Here is a 19,909-nt window from a genome sequence, read left to right as displayed (position 1 = left end):
CCGGAGCCAGCCTCGGTAGTCCCACAGCCCCGGATCCTGCCCGCCCGGCAGCCTGGGAGAGGCTGGTCCGAGGGGGACTGGCGGCGATCGGCCCTTCGCCCAGGACTCAGCTAGGCGCGGGGTCCCAGCTGCTCAGTCCCCGGCAGAGGCGGGAGCGGCGACGGCAGCGAGCGGGAGGAGCGAGCGCGCGTCCGGAGAGAAGAAAGAGCCGGCTGCCGAGGGCCGCGCCCGCTCCCCGCGCCCAGGCCGGGGCTGAGGCGGTGAGTGAGGGGCGAGGGGCGCCGTTGAGCGAGGGCGGGGAGCAAAGACAAAGGAAGACGCCTCCGGGGACCCCAGGGTCCGCGGGGAGTCGCGGCTTGCGCCGCAAGAAGGATGGGCGGACGAGGACTGGAAGGCGGCGGCACAAAAGGGAACGCATGGGCTGGGGATGCTGGGGGGCAGCTGTGGGAACCAGGGCTGGAAGGGAGCAGGGTCCAGGGAGGGCGCAGAGGTGGGGCGCTGAGGTTAGGGAGGGTGCAGGGTCTGGCTGGGGGGGCCGGGGTCGGGGTGGGAGATGAAGGGGAGCGGTGGCTGGAGCTGGAGACGCAGGTGTGGGGGTGGGGTGGGGGGCTGCAGAGAGGGTGCGAGTAGGTGGGCGAGAGTGGGGCGGGACAGGGACGGGTTCCCTTCCGCTCCCAACCGGTTGGGCTGTCTTGTGCGTGTGAGCGACGGCGCGGCGTAGTGTCTGAGTCCCAGCAGCGGGGCTCGGCCTGCACCAAAGACCCGGTTCTGGGCTGAAGGCTGCGTGTCACCGCGTGTGCGTGTCAATATCTCTGCTTCTGCTGGCCCCACCCTGGTACTGTGGGGGTAGCATCTCCAAGTGCATATACACAGGTGGGAATTGGGCTGGGTTCAATTCAGAGGGTGGGCCACCCTTCCCTAGGAACTGACATCAGCACCTCAAATTATCCCCGCACTCCCAACTCGCGTCCGCACGGAGAGAGGATCATGCAAATGAGTCCCATGTAAATAAGCGTTATGCAAATAGTCGGGGCTCCAAGCCCGGTCCGCAGGGCCGGAGCGCCCCCCAGAGGCCGTCCGGGAAAGTCGGGACCGTGACGTCACAGCGGGCCAGGACGCGCAGCCCACCTGGCACTCGCGTCCTCCCCACCACGTGTCCAGCTGCCTCACGAACACGTCCCTGGAGTTCTCCCCCACACACACCCCGCTCACTCCCTCCTCGTCAGGTGGGCTCTTCACGCCTCCCAACCTTCCTCGGCTGGGACAACCACCTGCCAGCCAGCTCTGTTCTGTCAGGTCCATCTCCTTGGACTCCTTTCCGTCCCACGGCCCGGCACACTGCTGCCAAATCCCAGCGGGATCAGCCCACCCTGTCCGGGTCCCCCATCACCCACGGCAGAGAAGCCCTGGAACCTAGGGTTCTACCGAAACTTGGAGGAAAAGCCAATACACAAAGTGGGACAATGCACCCAGAGCAGCAGTCAGGCTCCTGGGAGGCCCTGCCCTTGGCTGTCCTCACTCTCTCCTCAGAGGAGCCTCCCACCCTCTCACCTCACCCTGGCACTGCCCACGCCACACTGATACTGGCGGTGCCCCAGACTGGGAGCACCCAGGGCAGGGTCTGACTTTTTATCTCCTCCAGGCAGGGCTTGGCCCAGAGCCCAGAACATGGTGTGGTGAGTTCAGGCAGTGACACATTTCCCGTTTACTTTTCACTGCAGCCCCCCTAGGACTGCAGCCTGATCCTTTGACTTGGGGAGGGTCCAGTCAGTGCTAGGAGTTAAACCATGGACTTGCCCACTGGACACATGCCTGCACAGGAGCCCTGTTTGCTGCTGCCACTGCAGCTGTGGAGCATCATGGGTGGGCCATGGGAGGGAACCAGAATGTGGGAGGGGTAAGGCCTGGGATCAGAGGGAAGCCTCCCCCCGGCGGAGAGCCTGGGATCTGCCCGCAAATGGGCTGGCCTTAGATGCTCCCATGGCAGTGGTGCTGGGTGCCCTGTCGGGCTTGGCCTGGGGTAAAGGCAACCACATGCAGCCTGGTGTCTTTCAGCTCCAGTCTGAGCCCCCACGGGGGTTGGATGCCTTCAGAGAGACAAAGGGCCATTGAGGCCTCAGATCCAGTCAAGGGGGAGGAGAGCTCAGGCTACTCCGGCTATTTTAGGATCTCCAGACTCAAAGTCATTCAGCCTTGACCAGCCCACGCAGGCTCAGGTCCCAGGAAGAGAGGATGAACCAAGCCAAGAATCAGACCCCCTCTAGGCTTAAACACAGCAACATGCTAGTGCTCACATGCTACACACACACTCCATGTTCCAGGTCTCCCATATGCAGACATATGTATAACCACTCACTCAAGTCTGCACAGGCACCGTGCAGTCACACACACACCTGCGTGCATACACACTGCACACCTTCATGCAATGCAAAACTTGCCCCTCATCCACACAGCACACATCGGGTGTGCCCCCACATACACGCGTGTAGTTGGGCCCCTCCAGACGCTTCCCTGGCCTCCCTCTGATCCCTTTCACTCCGTAGGGGAGGGGCCGGCGCGCTCCAAAAGGATGGGGTGGGAGTGGGGCGGCAGGCACACTCCACGCATGCGCACACACCTTTGCTGTGGGGACCTCCGCCAGTCTCCAATCCTGGGCCCTTGAGGGTACCCCGTTAGTGCGTAAAGTGCATCGAACAGTTCGAGTGCAGGTATGTGGCCTCCAGCCACAGGTGTCTGGCCGCCCTGGCGGGGGAGGGGAAGAGGACGGAGCAGGGCGGCCCCCTCCCCCAGCCTCCTAGAGTCGGGTCTCAGGGCCATCCCTTCCCCCTCGGCCTCAGCAGACAATGGGCGTTTCACAGCAGGACGTCGCTGCTGGACTGCGGCCAGCGGCTGGGAAAGAGGCGGGGTCCAGCCCGGCCCAATCGCCCCCTCAGGTGAGGCTAAGGCCGGGAGGCGCCCATTTGAGTCCGCGGGCTGTGTGCCCGCCCACGAGCCCCCGGGCAGGGCCCACACTGCTGGTTACCCCGCGCTGTTGGGAGGTGGCATTAAGTGAGAGCTTGTGGAAGAGTTGGGGCTGGTTCGCAGGGCAGCGGCCGCTGACCCCGGCACCTCTCCTCCTTCATTACTCAGCATTCATCCTGCCTGGGCCCGGCCAAGCTCCTCCGGGGGTGGGCTCAGTGCAGGAGGCAGGAGCCGAGTCAGGTCAGCTCTCTACCCCTGAGAGGTTACTCTGTAGCAGAGATTGCCCTAGATCGCAGCATCTACGTGGGGGATGTCTGTACGGAGACCCGAAGGACGGGGTCGAGGGATTTGCACATCCAGACAGAGCCAACTACAGAGGCCCGGTAAAAACAAGCTCAGGAGACTGCACGAGACCAGGAGAAGCCAGCCCGGTGGGGCCTTAGGAAACAAGGGCCAAGGCCAGACCAGCAGGCCTGGGGAACCCAGGGCCGGGACGCCTGCCAAGACAGGCTTCAGCCACCAGGGGGCGCCAGCCGAACAGAGGGGGTAGTAGACACCTGGAGAAAAGGTAGAGCCCACCAGGCTCCTCCATCCATTGGATTCTCCAGGCAAGGGTCCTGGAGTGGGTTGCCATTTCCTTCTCCAGGGGATCTTCCCGACCCAGGGCTCAAACCCAGGACTGCCGCATTGTAGGCAGATGCTTTACCGTCTGAGCCACCAGGGAAATCAAAGGTAGCGCAAATGTCCCCAGCCTTTTTGGTACCAGGGACCAGTTTCGTGGAAGACAGTTTTTCCACGAATTGGGAGTTGGGTGGGGAGAGGTTTGGGGATGATTCAAATGCATTCCATTTATTATGCCGCCACTGATCTCACAGGAGGCAGAGCTCAGCTGGTAATGCCAAAATGGGGAGCAGCTGTAAACACAGATGAAGTTTCGCTTGTTCACCAGCACTCCAGCCCCTCACCTCTTGTTGTGTGGTCTGGGTCCTAACAGGCCACCGACCAGCAGCGGTCCATGGCCCCGGAGTTGGGGACCCCTGAGGTCAGGGATGGGGTGGAGGTGGCTGATCCATACCTTCTGTCCCTCTCCTCTAGGACAGCCCCAAATCCACCTCTTTCGGCCAGGTCCTGCCCATGTCTAGGAGGAAACAGAAAGCTGGAGGAGCCAGGGTGGCACCCAGGTGTGGTCAGTGCCAGTGAGTCAGGAGACCCTGTGTTCCTGCTGAGGGCCACAGGCAGGCCAAGAGAGATGCACAGTCCAGCACAAAGGTCTGAGTTGGGGGGCGGTGCTTCTTGGAGGTATTGACCAGCTGGATGTCAAGATGAAGAGGAGTGGCAGACAGACACCTATTGGTGAAGGAGGAAACAGACAGAACAGGCTCCATCTTGAAAGCAGAACTCCATCTTGGGCCAGACCGTGGACTTTGAGCTATATGCCCAGTATCTATGGAAACGACATACCAACTGGAAAACCAGATCCCTGGGTGGAAGAGCCCCAGGGCTCGTTCCTAGACAGTCTGTTACCTAAAAGAATACCCTAATTATCTGTGTAACTGAACAAAATAATAAATTCTATTATGCTTATTGGGATATGCCACAGGCCTATTGATAATTGTCCACTGTTAACTACCTAGGCTTAAGGCATATGAATCATGGGTAACTTTGACTGTATCTTTCTTTTCCTTTGTTCAGACTAATTTCAGGGAATTTGGGGAGGTGGGTTTGGGCACGTACACTTAGGGTATATAGTGAAGTCACTCAGTCGTGTCTGACTCTTTGCAACCCCATGGACTGTAGCCTACCAGGCTCCTCCCTCCATGGGATTCTCCAGGCAAGAGTAGTGGAGTGGGTTGCCATTTCCTTCTCCAAGGGATCTTCCCGACCCAGGGTATATAAGGTTTTCAGAAAAACTGGTCGGGGTCCTTGGCTAAGAGGAGACTCTCTCTGCCTTGGGCCCACCAGTGTAATAAACTGCACTCCACTATCTGCATTGTCCTCCTGAGTTTGTTTCCCAGAACGCATGGCGACAACATTTGGTGCACTGGCCGAGAAACTCCTCACTTTGAGGAGACAGTCCCATTTGGGACTACTCCGAGGCCTTGTGGCTCAAATCTAGAGGGGGGAAGGTGCCTCGCCCTTCTGGAAGGATTCTGCTTCTCAATGCCCAGATCTTTCATGTTAGCAGGTGGTGGATGGCAGCAGGGAACTAAGCGCTCAGGTGAGGAGGAACCCACCTGGCAGGGTGGAAGAGGGGGCCTGATCAACCCCCTGGGAGGGACTAGAAGGGGCACAGACCCACAGGAGCCTGAAATAGGCAGGTGGCAGTGATTGCTTGGTACACAGGTTGACGAGTGTGTTAGGGCTTAGGAAGGAAACTTGTGAAGGTCATTTAGGGGACCACGCCGTCTTGGGGAAAATTATTACCAAGCCAACTTCCAGGGGATTTTTAGGAGAAGACACTTGGTTTTGTATGCTCGTATTCTGCCCTCCCCAAGGAGGTGTCCCATCTGCTATGAGATTCTTGACCCCCTCGGAATTGTCAGGCTAGAAAGAGGGGGATACATAAGTGAGTACGAATTGGCTTTTCTGGAGACGGCCTGGGACATGGGATATTTAACCCATCTGTATTTTCATCCGCACTTGATCAAGCCCACCAAGGCAGAATGGACTTTGAAAGTTAAGGGAGAAACAGTCTTGGATCACATGGTGTTCTGGTTCGGCTGTGCTGACCAGCAGGTGAAGGCACGCTGATCCCCCTTCTCCCTCTGGGATCTGGCAGGTAAGGCTCTTCTCACCCCAATTAGGAAGGAGGCAGAATGGCAATTTAAATGTCATTGAGTGGAAATATCGGAAGTACATAGTACTACTGAGAACTTCGTAGACAGAACGAAAGGGAAAGTAGAAGGTCCGAGAAGGTAAGCAAGATGAGCGGAAGTGAATCTAAGGCAACTGTGTTGGAGTGCATGATTAAAAATTTAAAAGAAGGGATTTGGAGGAGACTGGCCACCTCATGCGAAGACTTGACTCACTGGAAAAGACTCTGATGCTGGGAGGGATTAGGGGCAGGAGGAGAAGGGGATGACAGAGGATGAGATGGCTGGATGGCATCACCGACTCAATGGACATGAATTTGAGTGAACTCTGGGAGTTGGTGATGGACAGGGAGGCCTGGCGTGCTGCGATTCATGGGGTCGCAAAGAGTTGGACAATACTGAGCGACTGAACTGAACTGAACTGAACTGGACTGGGTGAAGATGAAGCCTAACCGCCTCCACACACTCTCTGAGGTTGAATGGCCCCCTATGGGAGTAGGATGGCCACCAGAGAACACCATGAACTTAAAAATAGTGGAAGCAGTCTATACAGTAGTCACGGACTGAGGACAGGACACCTCAGTCACTATACAGAGCCAGGACACCTGGATCAATATCCATATATTGACTCATGGCTAGGGTTAGCTCAAGACCCTCCTACTTAGACAAGGTTCTGTATCCAGAAGGGAAAGGGGAAAATATTAATGGCACAAAAATTGACTGATGATAAAAAAGGAAATTCTACAGGATTTGGACGGGGATGACCTGACCCCTCCTCCATACTGGATAATGACGTGCCTGCCTCCCAGTGCTCCACCAGGACCGGAGGCCGCCTTACTGCCCAATCCAGGGCCAGGTGAAGAGCCACTGCTCTTCCACCAGCTTTCCAGGAGTTCGTAGAGCCGCCGTTTCGGCAGGCTCCAATCCCAGCAATGGAGACCTCTGGTCAATGCCCCCAGAATTCCACCTCAGCTGGACCTCCTAGATTGTATCCGGTGAGTACTGATGGGAAAGGGGAAGAAAACACAGCAATTAGCCAGAGGCTGTGCTCTGCCAAGGAACAGGGGGAAGAGCCCCACTACAGATGCCCCTCAGAGAGCTACGACAGCCTCCAGCTCAGGACGCATGGGGCACTACCATCAGCCCCCTGTAGCCTAGTATTACCAGCCATTTTCCTCTACGGATATATTAAACTGGCAGAGACACACTCCACCTTACTCGGGGGAGCCACAAGCCATGATTAGGCTAATGGAGACTATTTTTTGAACCCACTGCCCTACATAGGATGACATAATCCAACTACTTGTCTCCCTTTTCAGCACTGAGGAAAGACACAGGATCCTAACTGAGGCCAGAAAATGGTTAAGAGAAATGGCACCTGAGGGTACTGCAAACCTGCAGCGGTGGGCAGGACTAGCCACCACCGATAAGAGGCCCAATGGAGACTGTAACACAGAGGAAGGCAGGGGCCATCTGGAGAGTTATCGGGTGACTACTTTACAAGGTCTCAAGAGGGGGGGCCCGAAAAGCTATGAGTATCCCAAAACCCTCCGAAGTGATTCAAAGGGAAAGCGAATCACCCTCTGAGTTCTGTGAAAGACTATGCGAAGCCTATAGATTTTATATGCCAGTAGACCCAGCCAGAGGCTGCTGGGTCTCAGATGGTGATAAATGCAGCCTTTGGTCTCTAGCCTACCCTGAAAATGTCAGATGGGGGGACACCAAGTGACTCATGAATTTTTATACATCCCTGAATGCCCAGTACCTTTGTTAGGAAGAGACTTGCTGTCTAAATCGGGGGCACAAGTGACCTTTCCCCCCACGAAAGATCCACTGTTCGAGTAGGCCCAACCACCTATTTTACTCTTCCTCTCAGTAACCCCTCAAGATGAATGGAGGTTGCAGGATCTCCTGGAAGGGAAATTGGACAGGCTAAACATTCGAGAGATAAAGTTAACTCAACAATTCCCTGAGGTCTGGGCGGAAGACAGCCCCCCCAGGCTTGCAAAACAAGTCCCACTGGTAACAGAACACAAACCCAGTACAATTATGTCAGCACCCGCCATGGGCCTGCCAGACCTTGCTCAGCCGTTTCCTCTTTTCATGACTGAAAAGGACAAGGTGGCTATGGGAGTGTTGTCCCAGACTATGGGGACATGGGACAGACCTGTGACTTATCTCTAATCAGCTGGACAATGTTGACACTGGGTGGCTGGGATGCTTACAGGCAGTTGCTGCAACTGTCTTACTGGTCCGGGAGGCAACCAAGCTGATTTGGTCCAAGATTTGTTTGTAAAAGTCCCGCATGAGGTCAACACTCTCCTGCAAGGAGACCCCCATAAATGGCTGTCAACATCCTGGATTATGCAATATCAGGGCCTGTTATGTGAGAACCCCCATGTTATTACTGAGCCTTGTCAGGCCCTGAATCTGGCCACTCTCTTTCTTGTGGGAGACTGTGGGGGACGTGATTGCAAGGAAATATGCCAGCAGCCCTGACTTGAGAGACCAGCCAATCCCGGACCCAGATTTGGTCCTGTACACCAATGGCACCAGCCTGGTGAAACAAGGACGACTGTCGAGATATGAAATAGTCGTAGAAGAAACCATTGTTGAGGCTCGCTCTCTGCCATCACACTGGTCCGCTCAACAGGCTGAACTATATGCTCTAATCCAGGCCCTCCAGCTGTCAAAAGGTAAGAAGACAAACATTTACACAGACTCCAGGTATGCTTTTGCCACACTACAGGGCCCTGTATAAGGAGAGAGGCCTTTGACAGCCAGTGAAAAAGATATTTAAAATAAGGAAGAAATTAAGACCCTATTAGATGCTGCCTGGGAACTAGAAAGGATTGCAGTCATACACTGATGAGGACGTCAAAAAGAGGATACCCCCTGGGCTCAGGGAACAGACTGGCAGATAAGACCACTAAATCAGCAGCCGAGGGCTTGGGGGTGACAAGTGAAGCCCCTATTAAAGCTCTCATGTTGGTGAAGCTACCTGAGCTAACACTAGACTCTCCAAAATACACTGAAGCCCAAAACCAACTAGCCAAAGCAGAAGGGGCCATCAAGACTGAAAAGGGATGGTGGGAATTGCCAAGTGGCAAATTATTGGTACCGGAGGAGCTGGCACCCACTCTGGTAAGCCAAACACACCAAGAGACCCATATAGGCCATGATAAACTGGAAGAGCTAATTTGAAACTATTTCTTGGTTCCCCACCTCTCTTCCCTATGCAGGACAACTCAGAACTGCACTGCCTGCTCACAGGTCAATGCTGCCTCTCAGCACAGACAGAAACCTCCAGGGATTAAGGTAAAAGGCACGCTCCCCTTTGAACACCTGGAAGTGGACTTCACTGAAATGAAACCTCACTGACACTACCATTACTTGCTGGTCGTAGTATGTATGTCCTCAGGATGGGTAGAAGCTTTTCCTACCCGGACTGAAAGAGCATCAAAAGTAGCCTGGTGCCTGCTTAGGGAAATAGTTACCAGGTTTGGATTTCCTACCAGCATTGGATCGGACAATGGCCCAGCTTTCATAGCTGATTTAGTATAACAAGTAAGCAAAACTTTAAACATCAAGTGGAAATTACATATAGCATATAGGCCCCAGAGTTCTGGGATGGTGGAAGGAACCAGCTGGACACTTAAAGAGACACTCTCCAAGTGGATCTTAGAGACTGACGGTTCCTGGGTGGACTTGTTTCCGACGGCTCTGCTCAGACTCAGGATGACCCCACAGTCCCATGGCTCTTCTCCATACAAAATTGTGTATGGGAGGCCACCTCCCATAATAAAACAGGTGTCAACAAATTTGCCTCAGGTAAGGGGAGATGAGATTTCACAGCAGATGGAACAACTGGGTAAGGTAATAAATCAGGTAACTAAGGTTGTACAAGAAAGGGTGCCATTCCCCCTTGGGGAACAGATTCACGAATTTGTGCCCGGGGATCAGGTGTGGTCAAGGACTGGAAACATGACTCCTTGGCCCCACACTGGAAGGGTCCATATGCTGTTCTAACCAGACCTACTGCAGTTAAAGTTGCAGGTGTCACTCCCTGGATCCACCACATGAAGATGGAAGAGAGCATACCATGCGGACCCAGAGGACGCCAAGTGGACTGCACAGAGGGACCCCTCTGATCCCCATGAAACCAAGATCATCTTAAAGAAGAAACAGAGATGAAGCTCTACAATCAACTGCTGCTACAAGGACTTGCTGGTATCATCTTGAGACTGACCATAGTTTCAGTACAAAGAGGGACCTGTGCTATAATTAAAGTTGAATGTTGTATATATATTCCTGATTTATCTGGCTACATATCAGCCACCCTAGATGACATGAAAGGTAGGTAAAAGTTATGTCTGATGATAATCTTCCTTTTTGGACTTTGGCCCTACGTTGGGTGAAGGGTGATTGGTGGAAAACTATATTTACTATTGTTGTAGTTGCCTTGATAGTTCTGCTTTGTGGATCCTTTATTTTACAATGTATTATGAACTTTGTAACCCAAAGGTTGATGTCATTCTCCCAAATTGGAGGTCGGAGAGTCAGGGTGCAATTTACCCCTATGAATGATGCTCATACTATGAGTTAAGAGCATCAAGAAGAGGGAATGAAGGAGGAAACAGACAGAACAGGCTCCATCTTGAAAGCAGGACTCCATCTTGAGCTGGACCATGGACTTTGAGCTCTATACCCAGTATCTATGGAAACGACATACCAACTGGAAAACCAGACCCCCGATGGAAGAGCCTCAGGGCTCGTTCCTAAACTGTCTGTTACCTGAAAGAATACTCTAATTATCTGTGTAACAGAATAGAATCATAAATTCTATTATGCTTATTGGGGTATGATCACAGGCCTATTAATAATTGTCCACGTTAACTACCTAGGATTAAGGCATATGAATCACGGTTTAACTTTGATTGTATCTTTCTTTTCCTTTGTTCAGACTAGTTTCAGGGAATTTGGGGAGGTGGGTTTGGGCACGTACACTTAGGGTATATAAAGTTTTCAGAAAAACTGGTCGGGGTCCTTGGCTAAGAAGAGACTCTGCCTTGGGTCCGCCGGTGTAATAAACTGCACTCCACTATCTGCATTGTCCTTCTGAGTGAGTGTGTTTCCCAGAACGCGTGGCTACAACATTGGAACCAAGAGAAGCTGGGAACAAAGGGACAGAAAGACCGACCAGACAGGAGAGAGCCACGTGGTTAGCTGCAGCAGCCCTTCTAGCGGTGCTGTGAGGGTCTGCTGCTAGGCCCTGCGCAGACGGGTGGGTGAGGAAGGAACTGATGGATGGAGTCTCGAGTGGACTCTAGCAAGCCTCACTGCTCCCCCTCCAGGAACAGAGGTGGACACACATCCTTTCCCCACTCGTGGGTCAGGACAGGCCATAATCTGGCCCAGATGTTGTGCCTTTATTTCTCCCCAATGTACTTAGAAATCATGTACCTGTTGCCAGAGGGACAGGTGTCTCAGGGAGCCACAGCAGGTTGCCTGCTTCTGGGCCTGGTATGCAGAGGAGGCAGTGCAGAGGCAGCTGCTAGGGGAGAGGTAGGGAGCTTCAGGCCCACCTCACATAAAAGGCAGACCTGCCTCTCCTGACCTGCCCTGCTCCCTAACCTAGCCAGACACAGGGTCCAGCAGGCGTGTGAGGGGACAGAGAACCCAAGTGACCCCAGGGACTCTTCCTGTCCAGTGCAGCCCTTCCATCTCTGGCACTGAGAAACCTAGAGGCAGAACCCACAGGAGGAGGGGCCTAGCTCTCTGCTGGGGATGGGGTGGTGGGAGGGGAGCAAAGCTGGACACTGGGGCAGCAGGCAGGAGATGGGACCCACAGAGGGCCCACAGCCCTGTTTCAGAACTCTGGGACACAAGCCAAGGTTGCCAGGTACCATCGCATTGGCAGAGCATCTGCAGGGTCCCCTCCCCAGGCTGAGTCCTGCGATACAAGTGTGGCAGGAACCACAGGCCACCAGCTGGAGTTTCAACCAGAACTGTTGTGTGCTGGTTGGTACACCTGAGGTTGCAGGCACACGTGCATACAAATGTACACACACACACACACAAGTGCAGGCCACACAGCTGGGAACAGCCGGCTGCCTATGAGGACAGAGAGCTTGCCCCTCCCATGCCTCAGTGGGAGGGGAAATGGGAGGGACCATCTTCCCCTTCCCAGGTCCAGCTGTAAGCAGCCCCCCTAGCAGGGGGCCTTCCTCAGAGGAAGTTCTCAGGCTCTGCTCTGGGGGGAGAGGCCCCTTTGAGGGGAGCTTCCCTCCCCACTGGAAGGCCTAGGGCCCCCTAAGTCCCCCCAGAGGCCTAGGTCACACCTCCCCGGCTCCCAGCCACAGCCTAGGACAGGGCCCAGATCCCTCCTGAGCCCCCTGTAGCCTATGGGGACACAGTACTCTCTGATGAGCTGGGTCACTCTCATCAGGGTAGCTCTCACTAACTGTCTCATTTCTGAGATCCCTTTTTCTCTTTGTGAGAGGTGGGCACTTCCTGGGACTCTGGAGTGTCAAGTGCTATTGGGGCTACTTCAGGGATTGTGCCTGCAGCCCCCAGCTTGCTGCGCTGGGCCTCAGGGGCCTGTGTGGGGAGCCACAGTTCCCCTATCCCAGTGCTGAGAGGGTTGCTGGGGCCAGCAGAGCAGTTCAGGCCTCTGGGCAGCTGGCCTGGGCCTTCAGGTGAAGGCAAAGGACTTGGGGGGCAGGGGCAGGAGAGAGGTCAATTTCAGCAGCTGTTTTCCACCCCCCTGTGGTGATGGGGTGGGGGCAGGCTTTGATTCTCAGGGGACTGGGGGATTAACCCTTTAGGAAGGAAGCAAAACAGGCTGGAGGAGGCTGTGCAGGGCAAGCAACAGTTGGCTAGATCTACAACCCTGAAGTCTGGGCTCACTCCCCTGCTAACCTTACCTGGGGCAGCCTCATCCCACCCTCTGCACTCTCCCTACCTCAGTCTTGAAAGGATTGGTGGGGCAGGGGGCTGGAGCCCCAGACCCAGACCAGCTAGCCCTGACCAGGTGATCCAGTTCTTCCCAGCACCCCAGAGAGGCTGCGAGCACCCCCATGGCTCTGCCTTCCTTCCACAGGCAGGCCCCACTGGAATCTACTCTGTCCAGAGCCCTGGGGAAGGCAGGTATAGACAGCAGGGGAGGAGAGGACAGTTTCAAAACAACTTTTTTTTTTTCCATTTACAATCTGCTGGGGAATATGGAGGCTGGGGCACTTCTCTGGGTGGGGAGCAGGCTGATGGGGTGGGGTCTGGAAAAAGTCAGGAGCTGTTTCTACCAGCTCAGGCCTCCTGCAGGAAAGGAGCGCACTGCCTTGAAGTGATGGATCCAAAGCCCTTTGGTTTCAGCAGCAACCCCCTGCCCACCTCCCACCGCGCCCCAAGTCACTGGGGCCGCCCCAGTGAGAGTATCAGCCAGCCCGCTGTGGTCCCACAAGCCCATGCTCTCACAGACTTCCTACCGGGGACCCTAGGTGAGAGAGGACAGTGCAGGAGGAGGCCACACTCCACCTGAGCAGATGCCCCGCCCCCAGTGGCTGGAAGAAAGGAGAAAGCCTAGGCGCGCTGCCTCCAGCCTGGGCCTGCCCCTGCTCCAAGGACCTGCCTGGGGGAGGGGCCGCGGACAGCACTGGGGCGGGTCTGGAGGGGGTGGGGTGAGAACTTACGTCTGCAAGAGGGAAACAGGGACAGGAAGAAGCCACCTCCCACCTCGGCAGGGAGGAATGTGGGGGAGTAGGGCGGGCTCAGGACTTGGGGGTACAGAAGCTAAATGCCAGACAGCAGAGGGAGCCAGCTCTGGCCCTGAGGGAGCTAGCCGTGGAACCTGCCCTGGGCTCCTACCTGCCCCGCTTTGCTCTGCGGAGCCAGTCCCTGTCTGGGGGTGTCTGTGTCCACATCCGGCTCCCAGGCCACAGGGCCTCCACCAAGGCCAAGGCCAAGGCCCGGGACCCAGCATCTCTCTGGCCTGAGCTATAGCCTAGGACTACCTTCCCCAAAGGCCCAAAGGCTGGCGTGGCAGGGAGGGGAGGGTGTTCACTGGAATCAGGCAGGCCAGGCTAGGCTATGGCCGCCAGGACCCCCGGCTTCAGGACTGGGCAGGGCTGGTCTGGACTAATGCCAGACTCTCCGACCCTGTTCCTGTGCCAGGCCCGGAGAGGGCAGACAACACTTCCTTTCTCTGCTCTTGGCTCGGAGTTGGGGAGGGAAAGGCCTGGGGAAGGGCCCCAAGCCTGCATCCCTCCTAGGGGATTCAGGGGGGCCCAAGGACCAGTCTTCATTAGGTGGGGGAGAGGAGGGTGGTGGGAGTGTACGAGTGGTGTCCGGACCAGGGTATAGTGGCCAAAGGCTGGAGGAAATGCCCGCTCAGCTGCCAGCCTGGGCAGCTCATGGTGCGTGGGCAGCTGGCACTGCAAGAGGCCAGGCCACTTCCCTGACAAAGCAGGGCACGAGGGTCTCCCTCCTTCCTGGAGCAAACCCGCAGTCTCCTTCACCCACAAGTGGTGCAGAGGGAGGGACACATACCTGTCTCAGTTATGCTCGGAATGTGGCTCCTCAGGCAGAGGATTGGGGAGGAGGAGCTTCCTGGGGACTGGAGGCTGGGGAAGCCAGGAAGACCCTGCAGGCCCTAAGGGAGAAACTGAGGAAGACAATCCTAGTGGAGCTGGGGACCAGGTATGCCTCCCAGCAGCAGGTACCCCTGCACGGAGCAGGGTCCAGGTAGGGATGAGGTGGGGGCATCCAGGCGGGTGGGCCTCCAGGATGTGTCCCCTGACCTTGGCTCCTGTGGGCCTTTTAGGGGCAGGGGACAGGTGTGATAGAGACACAGGTCTTGGGGTGACCTCCACAATCAGTAGCTTCACAGCCTTCACTCTGGGTCCCAAGGGACGGGGGCAGCTGTGGGGCCCCAAGGAGCAGCAAAGGGTCAGGGTCAGATGAGAGGTCATTGTAGCTCAAGCTCAGCCCATCCCTAACCCCAACCCCCATGCTAAGGTGAGGCTTGGCTCCCTGGAGAGCCTGTGGTGGGGTCAGAGGTCTTTATCTCTTACAGAATGGGAGGCATCACCTACAGAATGGGCGGCAGGCCCTTCTCCTGCCTGCTCCCTGCTGTGGGAGGTGGGAAGAGGGCTGTGCCTTCCTCAAGCCTGGCCCCAGCTCCTGAGAGCCTTGTCCCTCAGGCCTTGGGGATCCTTAGAGGGAAGCACCCCATCTAATCTACCCTCTCTCTGGCCCCCTGCCCCTTATGGCACTGCTTTCCTTCCAAAGAAGGGATCCGTGTCACCAGCTCAAAACTTCCAGGGCTCCCCAGAGCCTTACAGTGCACCCCAAGCTTCTCATTCTGGGCCCCTCCCTCCCTCGGGGCTTCCCCTCTACCACGATCCCCATACTGGCCCAGCTGGAGCTGGGGCCCTAGACTGGTCCCTATCCTGGGTAGCCAGCAGACAGCAGATGAAGTCTCACTGGGGGCTCTCTCTGCAGACCCTCCTTTCCAGGGGTCCTGTGCCCAGCCTGACATATCCAGAGCCAGGGCCTGGCCTGGGTAGAGTAGGACCTGGCAAGATGGCAGACCCTCTTCTGCCTGGGGTGGGCCCCCTGCCACATGCCCTCTGACTCCACAGATCCTCGAACTAGACCTTTCCAGCTATGGAGTTAATGACTTGTCTTCTTGATCGTGCAGAAACAGATTTTCTGCAGCCTGATCCCTCTTCCCACCTCTCCATAGCCTCCAACTCATCCTCCAAAACGGGATCACCCTCCACAACCTGCCTCCTCTCCATGCCACTCTCCCATCTTTCCCCTAGAGTACAAATTTCCAAAGCACAGTCAGGGTCTCCAGTCCTCACCTTGTGGGAGGGCCACACTTGGACCCCTCAGCTAAGCTAGTGCTGGGAAGGGACCAGGGACACAGCCCTGCTGGCATCTCTATGCAGTGTTGCATCAGGACCATAGATGCAGTCCTAGGAGCAAATGACTACAGGCTTAGCAGGATGCTACAGGGCCCTTCACTTCAGGTTCCACACCCCCCCACACACACACATAGTCCGTCCCAGGCCAGATAAATCCACCATCCAGGATCCCACAAAAGCAAGCCAGCACCACAGCAGTAAGTTGGGTAGAAGATGGAACTTCCCTACTGGCCAACAGAGCAAGTCACAGGGACAGGGTCGCCTTCCCAGGACAGGAAGTCAGGGACCCTTCCTGCTGCCCTGGGAGGAAGCGATCTCTCCGCCTCCTCCCATACATCCCTCCCCAGGCAGCCATAAGGGGACAGACAGGATGTGAGGGCGACAGGCAGTTCCTACTTCTCCCTGCTACATTCCTCAGCCAAGGATCTCAGCCCCCAACTGGGATTCTCCTGGGGTGAAGGGGATGGGTGAGCCATCATGTGATTCCTGCTCATCTCTCAGAGGTTAGGATAAGGAAGGGTTGCTCTTGAGCCATTCAGAGTAGACACATGGGGACAGCAGACAAGGAAAGATACTTCACCTCTGTTAGGGGATCCCACAAGCCCTCAAACTCTTAGAAGCAGCTCACTCCACATAACTGTCCCTTCCCAGAAATGGGAGGCCTCTGGGAACACAACAGGGTAGCCTCCCCTCCAGCACAATCTTTAAGCCCCACCCCAATGGCTCAACATCTGGGCCCCGTCTAGACATGTGTTCGGGCTTCTGCAGAACACAAACAACTGGTGTTCATTCACCTGGTCCCAGCCTCTCTCCTAGAACAGGGAACTCTAGGAAGGGGTGTGCAGAACTGGGGAGGCGGAGGGAAGAAGGGGAGGCCTATCCCTTTGCAGGGCTGAGACTCCAAGATGACAGATAGTGGCATCGCTAGGGCCAGGGTGGGGAGTGCTGCTTATGTTAAGAGTCTGGAGCTGAGGTGGCCAGGAAACCAGGGAGCCAGGACCCAGAAAAGGAGGTCAGACCACAAGATGCCATGTGCCCTAGTCTAGGACAAGTTCTCTTCTGCACCCAAGGCACGTGCTCTGCTCGGGCCCCCACACACCTTCCACACAGTGCTCAACCTCCTCCAGGTTCCGCAGGGTGATGCGCATGAGGCTGGAGTTTAGCATCAGCTCATTCTTGTGGGCCGGCCACAGGTATGGCGGGGCAGGGTTCACAAAGAAGATCCTGGTATCTCCAGTGGACACCTGGTTGTCACAGATAAGGGGGTCTCCGAAGCCGCCAATCACCACTTTGTTGCCTCCGTCCAGCAGGCTTTCCTGGGCCACCACATCTTTGCCCTTCAGGTACCGCCAGACCCGAACCTAGGGTGGACATGAGGGGGTGTTCAAGTGTCAGTGGTTCTCTTCTCACTGGGTAGACTGGGGGAGGTGACGAGGCCAGAGGCAAACACCAGACTGGTGCCTGGACTTTTCCTTCTTTTCCCACCTCACTTGCTCAGGGCAGATGTCCAGAGTATACCCAAACCCTGGGCAGATATGTGGAGTCAGTGCCCCCAGCCCCCGCCCAGGAGGAAGCTTCAGGGAAGCACACACACGTGACAGATGCCGCTGCCCTTGTTATACTCCAGGATACCTGGCCTGAGAACACACCCCTTCCCTCAAGAAGCAGCTCCCCAACCCTCAGGTTTAGGTGACCCCAGCCACCCCAATTCTAAATGTCCACCTCACTTCAGGTATGGGAAAGGGACCCATCCAGCCTGGGGTGCCTGCCTTCCACACCCTACTCTCCCTGTCAACCCACCCAGTACTTGGGCCCACCTCTGGGAAGAGCCAGGAGCAACTAACATGGATGATGAAGTTGCAAGGTGATGGGCTCTGAGCTCAAGGCTGCTGTCCAGCTTAGCTCCATGCAGCCCTGTGGGTAGGCTAAGACACGGTCCAGCCAGGAGGTGAAAGACCCCTCCTCCTGCAAGGCTCCTACAGTGAGCGCTGCCAAGGCAGCCTGTGAACCACAAAATCAAGTTTGGGCAGCACAGGGCAGCCCCACCCTCCACATTCTGCTCTTAGGGCCCTGAGGGCACCTGCTCAGACAAACCAAGCCCTGGGGTACCCCCAGACCACTGGCAGTGGGGGCAGGAGGGCCACAGGCACTGCAGGCAGAATGAGCTGCCCTAAAGGAACAGGCCCATGGGGACTGCCCATGAATGCTGTCTCTGAGAAAAGACACCCCTTTCTTCAGGATCTCTGGGGGCCAGGACTTCTGGAAAGGGGAGAGAAAGATAACAGTGGCCCATCCACCTGGCCGCTACTGCTGGGAGCCTTGGGTCTGCAAAATCTACAGGGACTCCCTCCACCCTCCAGTGGCCCAGGGATGGTGGGGGTGCCAACTCTTCCCCCCGCCCCCCATGCCTAGATACAGAGTAGGCTCTGGAAGGCCAATAACCAGCAAGGGAGGGCTGGGCGGCTTTCATCGCCTCCCCCCACCCCAGCCACACCCAGGAGCAGCGGGGAGGAAGTCGGGAAAATCCTGCAGGGACTTGGCAAAGTGCCCTGGCGGTGGTGGAGGGGAGGGGGCCTGGCGGGGGATCCCAGCTGTAGTCAGCACAGGCCAGTCTGAAAGGAGCTGCCACCCCTCCCCATCTCCAAGGAAGAGGAATGATCCGATTTCTGGTCAGGGAGGTGGTTTTAGGGGCCAGAGGGGAGCAGGGGCCTGGGTCACTTCAGCCCTCCCTAGGAACAGATTGTGGGGAAAAAACCACCAGACCTACCCCGGGAGCTCCCAGATCCAACTGAAGGAGAGGCCAGGCAAGGCCCCTCTCCCTAAGGCCAGGGGATATACAGCTCTCCCAGGGATGGGGCACCTGCCTTGCACCCCCCACCCCCGCACTTGAGGCTCAGCAACGGCCCCGCCCACTTCTCTGCTCGGGCCCCACACCCATCACTGCAGCAAGCCCACCAGGACCCCCGCGGTTGGGAGATAGGTGTGCACCCCTCCTCTCTCTCCGGACCACCCCTTCTCACCTCTGCGGAGAGGGCGACAGCACTGACCGCAGGCCAAATCACCACCCCCACCCCAAGCAGAAAGCGTCACCTCCCCTCGTCCCCTTTCCTTTGGCCAGTGGGGAAGGGGCGCGGTAGCCGAACATTCTCCGGGGGCGGGGCGCACTTGTTTCCAGTAAGGGAATGGGTTTGGGGTGAAGGAATAGATACCATCGGGTCTCCAGGGCCCGGGCACCGCGAGCGGGACTGCAGCGGCACCGCAGGAACTTTCCCTCCGGCGCTCGCGAGTTTTCTCAGACCCGCACCCGCCCCCCCACCGGGGGTCGGCGGTCGCCAAGGGAGCGGGAGCCGGAGCTGGCGCTGCAGAACGTCTGGGGCTCGTTCCCACGGCCCGGGGTGGGGGTCTCAGCGGGCGGCCGGCATCGCGACGGGAAGACCTCCGGGCTAGGGGTCCGGGATCGCGGGGGAAAGGCCCCCAACTAGGGGTTCTAGAAGGGTCTGAAGGGGCTCAGGGTCCCGGGGGTCCCCAGGGGGCCCACCTTGCACGAGTATGTGTGCTGCACCGGGTCCACGTTGAGGATCTCCTCCACGGTGCCGGTGAGCACCACGTTCGCCTCCTCCTCGCGCCGCTCCAGCGCGCGTTCGGGGCACGTCCCGTCGGCGCTGGGCAGGGCGCGCACGGCCACCACCAGGAGCAGCAGCAAAGGCTGCAGCAGGGCCCGGCTGAACGGCCGCAGGCTGGCCATGGCGCGGGCAGAGGACGGCGGAAGGCGGCCGGAGCAAGCGCACGGACCGGGCCGCGCCGGAGACGGGACTGGACAGGACGGGACGCAGCTCTGGGGAGGCGGCGGGAGCGCGGGCGGCGCGGGGGCGGGCCCTGAGGCAGTACCACCCCCTTCCCGCCCCCCTCCCCCGGCCCGCCCGCCCCCGCCCCCGGCCCTCCCGGCGCCCTGCGACCCGCGGCAGCCGCAAACAAAGCGCCGGGAAAGCGGCGCCGGGCGGAGGCCTGGCTGGGGGAGGGAGGGGGCCGGTCTAGGTTTGGCCAAGGTGGGTGGTGGGCCTGGCCAGGCCGAGGGGCGGGGCTGGGGCGGGCTCGAGGGTGCTCTCCCTGCTGCGGCGCACTCCCACGGACGCCCCTCCCCCGTTCGCGCGGACGTTCCACCCCCCCCGCCCCCCCGCCAGGAAATGCGGCTGAAATCGGGTTAATGCA

At 57.4% G+C, this 19,909-nt stretch overlaps 1 protein-coding gene across 7 annotated transcripts in view; it reads right to left on the bottom strand.

Moving 5' to 3' along the window:
- The window catches only part of AGRN (agrin), a 38,876-nt gene extending 19,362 nt beyond the window's left edge, over positions 1–19,514 (bottom strand). For all 7 annotated transcript variants that reach the window (XM_040264037.1, XM_040264039.1, XM_040264040.1 and 4 more), the window contains exons 1-2: positions 19,239–19,514; positions 16,800–17,061 (exon numbers count right to left, since the gene is read on the bottom strand). In XM_040264037.1, coding sequence (XP_040119971.1) covers positions 16,800–17,061; positions 19,239–19,445 — 469 coding nt within the window. In that variant the 5' untranslated portion in view covers positions 19,446–19,514. The remainder of the gene's footprint in view (positions 1–16,799; positions 17,062–19,238) is intronic.
- Positions 19,515–19,909: the final 395 nt, after the last annotated feature.

This window comes from Oryx dammah, unplaced genomic scaffold (genome assembly GCF_014754425.2).
Source record: "Oryx dammah isolate SB20612 unplaced genomic scaffold, SCBI_Odam_1.1 HiC_scaffold_21, whole genome shotgun sequence".
NCBI classification, from domain to species: Eukaryota; Metazoa; Chordata; class Mammalia; order Artiodactyla; family Bovidae; genus Oryx; species Oryx dammah.
Note: the sequence above shows the minus strand (reverse complement) of the source record. Positions and strands in the feature narration are given on the sequence as shown.